Source organism: Bufo gargarizans, chromosome 6, assembly GCF_014858855.1.
Source record: "Bufo gargarizans isolate SCDJY-AF-19 chromosome 6, ASM1485885v1, whole genome shotgun sequence".
Classification (NCBI taxonomy): Eukaryota; Metazoa; Chordata; class Amphibia; order Anura; family Bufonidae; genus Bufo; species Bufo gargarizans.
The window spans coordinates 245970401-245983192 of record NC_058085.1 but is presented as its reverse complement, the minus strand read 5'-3'; the positions used below and the strand labels follow the sequence as shown (position 1 = coordinate 245983192).

Sequence of the window (12792 nt, the reverse complement as noted above, 5' to 3'; positions counted from 1 at the left end):
AGCGATGTGACATCACTGCCAGAACTCCTTACCTCTCCTATTAGCAGGAAGATCATATCTAGGCTGATGTGAAGTACGCTCTCTGTCATCCTGTTCGTGTCTTTGTCCATGATTTGTGGATCAGACAGGGAGAGGACCATTGTCTTGCAAAAGAGACTATGAGGAAAAGAAAAGTTCTGATTTACAAGCACTAAACTATACTTTATAGCAGCCATACACACATCTACTGATATATATATATATATATATATATATATATGTATATATATATACACACACACACACACACACAGTGGGATGCGAAAGTTTGGGCAACCTTGTTAATCGTCATGGTTTTCCGGTATAAATCGCTGGTTGTTACGATAAAAAAATATCAGTTAAATATATCATATAGGAGACACACACAGTGATATTTGAGAAGTGTAATAAAGTTTATTGGATTTACAGAAAGTGTGCTATAATTGTTTAAACAAAATTAGGCAGGTGCATAAATTTGGGCACCACAAAAAAGAAATAAAATCAATATTTAGTAGATCCTCCTTTTGCAGAAATTACAGCCTCTAAACGCTTCCTGTAGGTTCCAATGAGAGTCTGGATTCTGGCTGAAGGTATTTTGGACCATTCCTCTTTACAAAACATCTTTTTGAATCAGATTGTTTTTATTGAGATTTTCAAAGCATTTTATGAGACAAACAAACCAGTCCCCCCCCCCCCCCCCCCCTCCCAGATCCAAGGAGAACATCTCCAAAAGTCCTCTCCAGAAAGTTTGGTACATAATCCTTAAGCACATATCATATGTCATCATTTCGAATACATCAGTACATTACATGGCAGCGTGACAGAGCGTATATATACCACCCCTCATCCCAATAGACTATACCCCATTCCCTCTTACAGCATCCATCCCTCATCCCCTCCCAGTGAACAATGACATCCATGCCTCTCATGTGCGGCCTCTAAAAACATAAGTAAAGCCGGGCGGCTCGGATTCCAGTATCTACTTAAACAACATTAGTCTACAATATTGTAGTATTGCCTCCACCTTCCCCAGATCTTCTCATATTTTTTTACTGTTATTCCTCTTCTGGTACACAAATTTTTCCATTTGCAACAGCGTGTGAACCTTACGAACAAGTTCCCCAACCTCTGGAGGATCATGATCCACCCAATGGTACGCAATTACCTTTCTCGCTTGATACAGTATGCGGGTTACCGCTAATTTCTGCTCAGCGGCTAGTTGTACAGACTCAGTACAGCCTAATACACATAATCTGGCATCTGCCTCCACTCTTGTTTCAAACACTTTTCGTATTAGATCTATTATGCCCTCCCAATATCTCCTCAACCTAGGGCAGTTCCACATAAGGTCTATCAGCGTAGCATTGGGCGCACCACATCTGGGACACATGTCATCTGACCTGTACCCCATTTTCCTCAAGAGGACAGGTGTCCGATAAACTCTATGCAGCAGCAGCAATTGTGACATTCTGTGCGTTTCACTAACCGCAACATCTGTGAACCCCTCCAGGACTGTACGCCATTGCTCCTCTGACAAGTCTTCGATATCCCCCCGCCACTTATTATACAACCGAAGAGGTTGCTTTTTAATCTGAATTTCCATAAGACTGCTATAATGCAATGATATGACCCCACTGGTGGATCCCCCAGAGCTTGCTAAATCAATCATCGGATTTCTGGAGGCCGGCGCATCATCAGTCCTCAGCACCTTATTCCAAAATGAAGCTGGCTTGTCCAAATGTGCTTTAGCCCACCTCAAGCGGCACTTTTTGTGCTGTGGGTGGAGAAAAGGCTTCCTCTGCATCACTCTCACATACAGCATCTCCTTGTGTAAAGTGCGCCGAATGGTTGAACGATGCACAGTGACTCCATCTGCAGCAAGATGATGTTGTAGGTCTTTGGTGCTGGTCTGATGGGTTGACACTGACTGTACTCACCATTCGTCACTTCTGTCTATCCGAGATTTTTCTTGGTCTGCCACTTCGAGCCTTAACTTGAACTGAGCCTGTGGTCTTCCATTCCCTCAATATGTTCCTAACTGTGGAAACAGACAGCTGAAATCTCTGAGGCAGCTTTCTGTATCCTTCCCCTAAACCATGATGGTGAACAATCTTTGTCTTCAGGTCATTTGAGAGTTGTTTTGAGACCCCCATGTTGCTACTCTTCAGAGAAAATTCAAAGAGGAGGGAAACTTACAATTGACCCCCTTAAATACTCTTTCTCATAATTGGATTCACCTGTGTATGTAGGTCAGGGGTCACTGAGCTTACCAAGCCAATTTGAGTTCCAATAATTAGTTCTAAAGGTTTTGGAATCAATAAAATGACAACAGTGCCCAAATGTATGCACCTGGCTAATTGTGTTTAAACAATTATAGCACACTTTCTGTAAATCCAATAAACCTCATTTCACTTCTCAAATATCACTGTGTGTGTCTCCTATATGATATATTTAACTGACATTTTTTTTTATCGTAACAACCAACGATTTATACAGGAAAATCATGACGATTAACAAGGTTGCCCAAACTTTCGCATCCCACTGTGTATATATATATATATATATATATATATATATATATATATATATATATACATATACATACACACACACACACATATATACAGTGGGATGCAAAAGTTTGGGCAACCTTGTTAATCGTCATGATTTTCCTGTATAAATTTGATTTAAATTCGATTTAGATACCATAAAAAAGTATTGCGATACTCGATATGATTCGATACCACGCAAAAAAAATAAAACACCCAAAAAACTGTGTGCATTCCGCATTTTATGGAACGTCCGACCCATAATCAAACAGTCCGATCTTATTTTTTGGGGGGACAAGGTGACAAAAAAAATGGCGAATTATTATATTTTTTTCTGTTTCGGCATTCACCGTATAGAAGATTTTTTTAGATTTTAATAGTTCACATTTTTTGGGGCGTGGCGATACGTAATATGTTTATTTATTTATTGTTTATATATTTTAGATGTAAAATTGGGAAAGGGGGCGATATTAAACTTAATATTTTTATTTATTTTTTAACTTTTTATTTAATAACCATTTCCCCCTTAGGGGCTAGAACCTGGGATCTTTTCATCCCTTGTCCTATTCACCCTGATAGATTTCTATCAGGGTGAATAGGACTTCACACTCTCCCTGCTGCCCTCTGCACACAGCAGCAGGGAGCTGACTATGGCAGCCAGGGCTTCAGTAGCGTCCTGGCTGCAATGGTAACCGATCGGATTACACTGCTGGGGCTCCGATCAGAAGCTGCCACTGCACCACCAATGAGGATGAGGGGACCCTGTGGCCACTGCCACCAATGATTATAATACTGGGGTGGTTGGGGCGCACTGCACCACCAATGTTTTTAGTACTGGGGGAAGGGGGGGCACGCACTGCACCACCAATGAAGATAAGTAATCTTTTAATACAAATACAGGAGGCGGGTACTGGTGGCAGAATCACATAGCCGAAACCCTCATAGAGGCCGGGTGCCGGCTATGTGATTCTACCGCCAGCACCCGCCTCCTGTATTTGTATTATTGAGTTACTTATCTTATCGCCACAGCCACTCCCCTTCTCTGCCCCTATTTCTCCTCACTGGTGGCAGCGGCGGAACAGGGGGAGCAGAGACTCCTTCTCCTCTGTGCTGCTGAGGACAACATGGGCGCACTGAGAGCAGCGCACGCCATGTTCTCTGATACTAGGCTGCGCAGTATCGCAGGCTAGTATCGGTAAATGTCAAATCCCGGTATCGAATCAATACCGGTACAAAAGTATCAATTGGGTATCGATAATTCGATACCCGCTACAACCCTAGTGCCTAGGCCACGTGACAGATGAACGTGTCGTTACTGGCCTAGGAAAAGCAGAGAGAAGGCCGCAGCTCTCACAGGAGACAGCTGATCGGTGGAGGTCCCGGGTGTCAGACTCCCACTGATCAGATACTGTATAAACGTCTCGGAAACCCCTTCATGAAAGGCTGATGGGTCTCACTGGGTCCACATAACCATAAAAAATAAAAAAAATGCTAAAAAACGAGAAACACAGACAATATGTGAGCTGCATCTTCCTGAACGAGGGCAGCTCATCTGACCATAGCTCTATTGTACTGTGTTCACATCATCCTATGAGTACAGTACTACAGACACATAAGAACTTGATTGCATCAAAACTCACTATGATGCAGTGAGTTCAGGTCAGATGAGCTAGTGTTGGTACAGGAAACATGGTCGACACTTAGGCTGAGTTCACACGGGCGTGACGGATTTGTTGACCCGCACGAGTAGGTAACCAATTGCAGTCAGTTTGACTGCGATTGCGTTCCGTTGTTCAGTTTTTATCGCGCGGGTGCAATGCGTTTTGCACGTGTGTGATAAAAACCTGAATGTGGTACCCAGACCCGAACTTCTTCACTGAAGTTCAGGTTTGGGTTCGGTGTTGTGTAGATGTAATTATTTTCCCTTATAACATGGTTATAAGGGAAAATAATAGCATTCTGAATACAGAATGCTTAGTAGAAGGTCAATTGAGGGTTAAAAAATAAATAAAACATTAACTCACCTCCTCCTCTTGATCGCGTAACTGCCGGCCTCCTGTTCTTTCTTCAGGACCTGTCAAAGGACCTGTGGTGATGTCACTGAGATCATCACATGGTCCATCACCACGGTGATGGACCATGTGATGTGACGTCACCACAGGTCCTTTAGCTGGCAGCTCATGATTAAAGAAGTAAGAAGAGATCGGCAACTACGTGATCAAGAGGAGGAAGTGAGTTAATTTTTATTTATTTTTTTAACCCTCAATTGACCTAAGCATTCTGTATTAAAGAATGCTATTATTTTCCCTTGTAACCATGTTATAAGGGAATATAATACAGTGACTAAACTGTCATCTTAGCAACTATGCGTGAAAATCGCACCGCATCCGCACTTGCTTGCGATTTTCACTCAACCCCATTCACTTCTATGGGGCCTGCGTTGCGTGATAAACACACTATATAGAGCATGATGCTGCGATTTTCACGCAACGCATAAGTGATGCATGAAAATCACCACTCATGTGCACAGACCCATAGAAGTGAAGTGGTTCCGGATTTAGTGCGGGTGCAATGCGTTCACCTCACGCATTGCACCCGTGCGGAAATCTCGCCCGTCTGAACTCAGCCTTAGGCTCCATTCACACGTCCGCAAGGTTTTTACAGAAACACAAATCTGCAAAAAAACGGACCGTAAGGATAATTGCGGACGTGTGAATAGAGCCTTAGGGAGTGTTTCCCAGACTGCACACAATCGTGTGAATGAGCCCTAACCCTAAATGACAGTGGTGCTAATCCTCAAGCAAATCTGCTGCACACTTACACAGCAGAAATACACAGCAGAAATCAGAGGGTACAGCCTAGGCTTTCTGTTGTGGAAATACAGATAGGATTTTAATCCATGTGGACCCTTACATGCTCAGTATACGACATACTTACCCACTACAGCTCGCCCCACAAAAGGCAGGACATCACACAGCAAGTTGTATAAAATAATGGTGGAAAATGCATTGTTTTCATTCCACCCAATACATTTTATTTACCCCCAAATAGTACCGATTAAAGGGGTTGTGCCACTAATAGCACTAATTCCCTATCCACAGGACACGGGAGAAGTGTTTGATTGCTGGGGGTCTGACTGTGGTCACGAGAAATTTGGGTCCACAAGTGCCGCTGAACTTCCCCATGAGAATGGGCTGGTAGTGTCTGCGCGTCCTGCACACTGTCCTTAGCGCTTGCATGCATTCCATAGAAGTGAATGGACACATGCGCACCCCGCTCCATTCCAATGGACAGTTCCACAGCACTTGCAGACACCTAAACTCATGATTGCTGGGGGTCCCAATGGTCGGACAGTCAGATTTATACATATCTCAGACAACCCTGTTACTTATACACCTGACAGAGGCTGTGGAGGAAATGTGAACAGTCTCTCTGGTGACAGCTTTGTTGTGACTGGTTGCTATGGGCAACAAATACCGTTTTTATTTTGCCTATAAATCTCCCCCAAGCACTATATAGGAAGGGATAAGTGTATAGAGGGAGGTGTGATAAAGAAGCGATGACACATAACTGAATCTTGCAGCAGTGGAGTAGAAGCTGCTGCAGCAGCAGGAGGTTCCGGACACGACTGGCTCAGCACCCTCCCTCACTGCTCCACCGGATACCGTGCGATGCAGGAGGAGACAAGATGTGATACACTGCACAATACATACACTGAACACTCACTCAACCATCACCGACTCATTCCCCGGATGTAATCTTCCCCTCTGCCGGGCCACTTCCGCCCAATTCCCGATGGTGTCTGCTGGAACCACGTGACTTTGTGTCCGATTGTCTGCAAGCGTCGCCCTCAATTTGCCCAAACTCACTATGGCCGCGGTGCCGCTCTGGACTACTGCGCATGCGCAAACCTGTATTGCAGCTAATAAATTGAATGGTCTATAAAGCAGCCTCCTGATGGATTGCTATGGGTAACAGCGTCACTCTTCTGTAGTGTGTGTTCTATGATGGTTGTGACTCAATCCCATGACTCGGAGGGACCTGGTCCTCCTCCGTCATGGGATTTAGCCGCAGCTGTCTATTTCCCATAACTGGTAAGGACCTTTTGGCCCCCTAGTGGTGAGGTCCTGCATAGATACAGTATTTAGCCATGTCTCAGTGAATTGGCTATTTCCCATGACTCAGAAGGACCTGGTCCTCACTAATAATGGAGAATGGCCAGCTCTATAGCAGCCGTCTATTTCCTATAATCTGCAGGGACCATTTATTCCCCCCTTGTCCTGGACCTGATCTATCATAGTATTTAGCTTCATAGTGAATTAGCTAAATCCTATTCTCCCCACAAGAACCATTCTGGTAAAGCTTCAGTGACATTATTTGTATTTGTTTCACTTTGTAGCATTGACTAAGGGTCCATTCACACGTCCGTGTGTGTTTTGCGGACCGCACATCGCCGGCACTTAATAGAAAATGCCTATTCTTGTCCGCAATTGCGGACAAGAATAGAACATGTTCTATTTTTTTAGGGATCGGAATTGCGTACCCGGAAGTGCAATTCCGGATCCGGACCGCACATTGTAACACAGGTCAACAGTGGATAATAAAGTCTTTAGACATATTTCCTACTTCCCGGATTCCAGAAGGACCTTCTCCATCTATTACATACTGAGAAGGTGACATGTAGGAGAGGTCCCGCTGAGTCATAGGATTTATATAGAAACGACTATTTCCCAGACTCCAGAAGGACCTTTTCTATCTATTACATACTGAGAAGGTGACATGTAGGAGAGGTCCCTTTGAGTTATGGGATTTAACCAGCTCATATAGAAATGACTATTTCAAGGACTTCAGAAAGAGCTTTTCTAACTATTACATACTGAGACAATGACATGTAGGAGAGGTTCCTCTGAGTCATGGGATTTAGCCGGCTTATATACAAATGACTATTTCCCAGACTCCAGAAAGACATTTTCTATCTATTACTGTCATGCCCTGCTCAGGTTATGTGCGGAGGTCTGCCAGGTTAGCAGCACGTGTATAGCCTTTTGTTTTTGTTTTGGAGTTGAGCTGTATCCGCCTGGTTTCTGACTGGTTTCTGGTTTTCGTATGGACCCCGAAAAGGTCCGTGCGGTTCTGGAATGGGACCAACCAGAGAATCAGAAAGCTTTGATGCGGTTTTTGGGGTTTACTAATTATTATAGAAAATTTATCTTAAACTATTCTACCATTGCAAAACCTCTGACCGATATGACTAAGAAGAGCATCGATGTCTCTGTCTGGTCGGATGAGGAATTTCAGGCCTTTTCGGCTATTAAGGAATGTTTTGCGTCTGCTCCCATTCTGGTGCAGCCCAATGTGTCTTAGCCATTCGTGGTGGAGGTTGATGCATCAGAAGTGGGGGTTGGAGCAGTGCTGTTGCAGGGTTCATCTCCTGGCAAATGGGTTCCGTGTGCTTTCTTTTCCAAGACGCTCTCGGTCGCCGAGAGGAATTATGATGTAGGAGATAGGGAATTGCTGGCCATCAAATTGGCCTTTGAGGAATGGCGTCACTGGTTGGAGGGGGTGTCTCATCCCGTTACGGTATATACTGATCATAAGAATTTGGCTTACCTGCAATCGGCCAAGCGTCTGAATCCTAGACAGGCTAGATGGTCACTCTTCTTTACCAGGTTCAATTTTGTGGTTACTTTTCGCCCAGGGGTTAAAAACGTCAAGGCAGATGCGTTGTCTCGCAGTTTTCCTGGGGGATGTGATTCAGAGGATCCTGCTCCGATTTTGGCTGATGGGGTGGTGGTCTCTGCTCTGTACCCCGAATTGGAGATGGAGGTGTTGGGAGCCTAGGAGGGGGCTCCTGGTTCTTGTCCCCCAGGGAGGTTGTTTGTTCCTGATGGACTGCGATACAAGGTATTCAAGGAACATCACAATACTGTCCTTGCTGGACATTCTGGTGGTAAGTCCAACTTTGATCTTGTGTCCCGGAGGTTCTGGTGGCCCGGGTTACGTAAGAGTGTTGAGAATTACGTAGCAGCTTGTGAAACCTGTGCACGGTCAAAGCTTGCTCACACTCAACCTTCTGGTTCACTTCTTCCTTTGTCTATTCCGTCTCGTCCTTGGACGGACTTGTCTATAGACTTTATTACGGATCTGCCGAGTTCCTCCGAGAAAACAGTAATTTTGGTGGTTGTTGACCGTTTTAGGCCCCATGCACACGGCCGTGTTTCACGGACGTGTGCGGGCCGTGGAGCCGCGGCCTGGATCCCTCCTGAGAGCAGGAGCGCACGGCGTCACTGGTTGCTATGACGCCGTGCGCTCCCTGCTGCCGCCGCAATACAGTAATACACTGGTATGATCTTTACCAGTGTATTACTGTACTGTGCCGGCAGCAGGGAGCGCACGGCGTCATAGCAACCAGTGACGCTGTGCGCTCCTGCTCTCAGGAGGGATCCAGGCCGCGGTTCCACGGCCCGCACACGGCCGTGAAACAAGGCCGTGTGCATGGGGCCTTAGTAAAAGTAAGTGATGATGTCACTTAGAGTTTGGAGGTGTTCTCACTGTTCTGTTTCTTCGCCCCTGTGATGAGGTCATTACTCCTAGCTGTTCCTCCTGCGTTTGATTTCCCTGCCTTTAAATCACCACTCCTCCTATTGCAGGGCGTGGATTATATTTCTCTTTTCAGTTGTAGCTCTGCCTTGAGTATCTTCACTTGTTAAGCTATTAGTTCTCTGGACCTGTCGGGATTCGAACCCATGACTGGCCATGTCCCAGGCGGTAGCTCTAGCCACTAGACTACCAACCCTTCTGGACGTTTCCTTCTACTGAACTCTTTGATCTACCTTGTTCCAGCCTTGCCTTGTTAATCTCTGTGATTCCTTGCACCTGCTACTTCCTCTTTATAAGCCCAGCCTCTTGCACCAGATCCCTGCTGGTTATTGTTCTTCTGGACTTGATCCTGCTGCATCTACTGCTGTTCCTCTGTTGCTTCTGCTACCAACTCGACTGCTGCTGACCTCGGAATTGTCCCCGACTACTCTTCTGCTTGTCCCTACCAACTGAACTGCTACCACCGTACCCGATCCGGATTGTCTGACCACGCTCACTGCCGCCTGCCCTGACCCACCGCCTGCCAACCGGTTACGCCTCTGCCTGACTTCCTGCAACTACAACCTGCCTGCGGTCCTTGCCACTGGGCTCCCACCTCCAGCCAGCTGTCCTCTGACTCAGGTGAGCCTGTAGGATTGTAACAGGACCTGTGTTCTGTTGCTGCAAGCACTCTGGATATTGCCAGCGGCCCTTTGGATCCGTCTTCTCTGCGGTTGCAGCTCCATCAGCTAAGTGTGCAGACATTGTTGTGTACCTGGTGATTTTCTGACTGGATCTGAGGTGGCCACGGTTCCCTCCATATTCTGAGCAGGGCATCGGTGGCCTGTGCCCCTTCCACTATTGTAGGGGTTACAGGGCTCATCAGTCTTAGGTACGTGGGCATGCCTCCTTCCACCACTTGGATCTGGGCATGTGCTTTAGCAGCATAGGGAGAGTGTTGAGGGTCTGACAGGGGTCACCCTTTCTCTTCCCTAGTTTGGGTCCGGTCAGTAGCTCTTTTACTGTGTATGCTCTTGTTACCCTTAAACAGCTGTGACATTATAATCCACCAAAACCGTCCTTGTTGACATGGATCCGCTTTCTGGCTTGGTTGACCGCATGCAGGGTCTTTCTTTGGAAGTAGCGGATCTCCGTCAATCTGTGACTCAGCTACAAGCATTGGGCTCTGCTCCGGCTCATGGAGTCTGTTGCGAGCCAAAGGTCTCACTTCCGGAAACGTTTTCCGGGGGCAGTGAGAATTTTGTTCGCTTCAGAGAGGCATGTAAACTCCATTTTTGTTTGTGTCCCCACTCCTCTGGTAATGAGGAACAGAGGGTGAGGATTGTCATCTCCCTGCTCAGGGGTAATGCTCAGACTTGGGCTTTTTCGCTGCCATCAGGGGATTCTTCCCTTCGATCCGTGGAGAGATTTTTTTGTGGCCCTGGGACAGATATGATGACCCGGATCGTGTTGCTCTGGCAGAATTGAACTTACGTGTTTTATGCCAGAACAAACTGTCTGCGGAGCTTTATTGTGCTGAATTTCGGAGATGGGCAGCTGATTCAGGCTGGAATGATGCTGCACTCCGAAGTCAGTTCTGTCATGGTCTCTCAGAGGGTTTGAAAGATGCCTTTGCTTTCCATGAGAGACCAACGTCCTTAGAGTCTGCCATGTCATTGGCGGTACGCCTTGACAGGCGTCTAAGGGAAAGAAACAAGACCTCTCCGTCCAGCCATTGTCAGTCTAGGGGCAATGGTGCGGACTCATTCAGTATGCAGGGGTCTCATCCTGTCTCGCTCCCCTCTGAGGAGGAGCTCATGCAGCTAGGCCGACTTGCCCCTGTTAAAAGAGGATTTAGTCCTCAGAATATGGTGTGTTTTTGTTGTGTGGGCATAGGTCATTTGGCAAATGTTTGTCCGTCTAGGAGATTCCTGACCTGTACTAAGAGCGATAATAAGAGAAAAACCTCAAGAGGTAGATCATCAAGTTCTGCTTCATCTGCTACTTTGGGCAAAGTTGATGTGGGAATTGATGCTATTCCTCTGACCTGCAGTTCCCGTTTTCTCCTGTCTGCCAGGGTGGCGCTAGAGAGCAAAGTCATTCCTTGTGAGATTTTTGTCGATAGTGGAGCGGCCGTCAATCTTATTGGCACTCAATTTGTAGCCTTGCATGGTTTTCAAGCTTGTACATTAGAAAAGGATATACCTGTTTTTGCTATTGACTCTGCCCCACTCTCGCAGAGATCTCTGAAAGGCATTGTTCACAATATCCGGCTAGCTGTAGGTGACACTCATGTGGAGGAGATATCTTGTTTTGTCCTTAACGGATTGCCTTCTCCTCTAGTTTTGGGGCTACCCTGGCTCACTAGACATAACCCCACTATTGATTGGCAAGGAAGGCAAATAAATGAGTGGAGTGACTTTTGTAGAGAGAATTCTCACAGCGACTTTTGCAGAGGTGTCTACTAAAACTGCCATCATTTCTCTGAGTTCTCGGATGTGTTTTCCGAGAGCGGTGTTCAGGAGCTACCTCCTCACCGGGAGTTTGACTGTCCCATTAACCTCATTCCTGGCGCCAAGCTGCCAAAAGCACGCCTCTACAATCTCTCACAACCGGAAAGACTCGCAATGCGAACCTATATCTGAGTCTCGAAGGGGCATATTCGTCCCTCAAAGTCACCTGTTGCCGCGGGTGTTTTTTTTTTTTTTGTTAAAAAAAAAAGATGGCTCTCTGAGACCTTGCTTAGATTTTAGGGAGCTGAACCGTATCACAATTCGAGATCCCTATCGCCTTCCTCTGATCCCGGACCTCTTCAACCAAATTGTTGGGGGCCAAGGTGTTTTCCAAATTGGATCTGAGAGGCGTGTACAACCTGGTCAGGGTCAGAGAGGGAGATGAATGGGAAAACGGCCTTTAATACCCCTAACGGGCATTTCGAGAATCTCGTTATGCCTTTCGGCCTGATGAATGCTCCGGCCGTCTTTCAGCATTTTGTTAATAGTATTTTCTATCATTTAATGGGGAAATTTGTATTGGTGTATCTTAATGATATTTTGATTTTTTTTTCCCCTAATGTTCAGACCCATCAGGATCATCTTTTTCAGGTCCTGCAGATACTGCGGGAGAATAAACTGTATGCCAAGCTGGAGAAATGTCTTTTTATGGTATCGGAGATTCAATTTCTGGGTTTTCTCCTCTCTGCTTCTGGTTTTCGCATGGATCCGGAGAAGGTCTGTGCTGTGCTGGAGTGGGAGCTTCCTGAAAATCAGAAGGCATTGATGCGCTTTCTGGGTTTTGCTAACTACTACAGAAAGTTCATTTTGAATTATTCCTCTATTGTCAAACCCCTTACTGACATGACAAAAAAGGGGACGGATTTTTCCTCTTGGTCGGAGGCGCTTGCAGCCTTTTCTAAGATTAAAGAGTTTTGCGTCTGCTCCCATCTTGGTGCATCCCGATGTTTCCTTACCTTTTATTGTTGAGGTGGATGCTTCCGAGGTGGGTGTGGGTGCAGTTTTGTCCCAGGGCCCCTCTCCTGCCAAATGGCGATCTTGTGCCTTTTTCTCTAGAAAACTCTCCCCGGCAGAGAGAAACTATGATGTGGGAGATAGGGAGTTGTTGGCTTTCGAGTAATGGCGCCATTGGT

The 12792-nt window shown here is 46.1% G+C and overlaps 1 protein-coding gene across 4 annotated transcripts in view; it reads right to left on the bottom strand.

Annotated features, from left to right (window-relative positions):
* Positions 1–6373, bottom strand: part of LOC122940573 (zinc finger protein 436-like) — a 38898-nt gene extending 32525 nt beyond the window's left edge. For 2 of the 4 annotated variants that reach the window (XR_006390367.1, XM_044297187.1), the window contains exons 1-2: positions 6294–6373; positions 33–156 (exon numbers count right to left, since the gene is read on the bottom strand). Coding sequence is in view for 3 of the 4 variants with exons in the window: in XM_044297187.1 (XP_044153122.1) it covers positions 33–156; positions 6294–6301 (132 nt within the window). In the remaining variant the exon portion in view is untranslated. Of the gene's footprint in view, positions 1–32; positions 157–6138; positions 6253–6280 lie in introns of those variants that run through there. The other 2 variants (XM_044297188.1, XM_044297189.1) reach the window with 2 other exon arrangements.
* Between the last annotated feature and the right edge of the window lie 6419 nt (positions 6374–12792).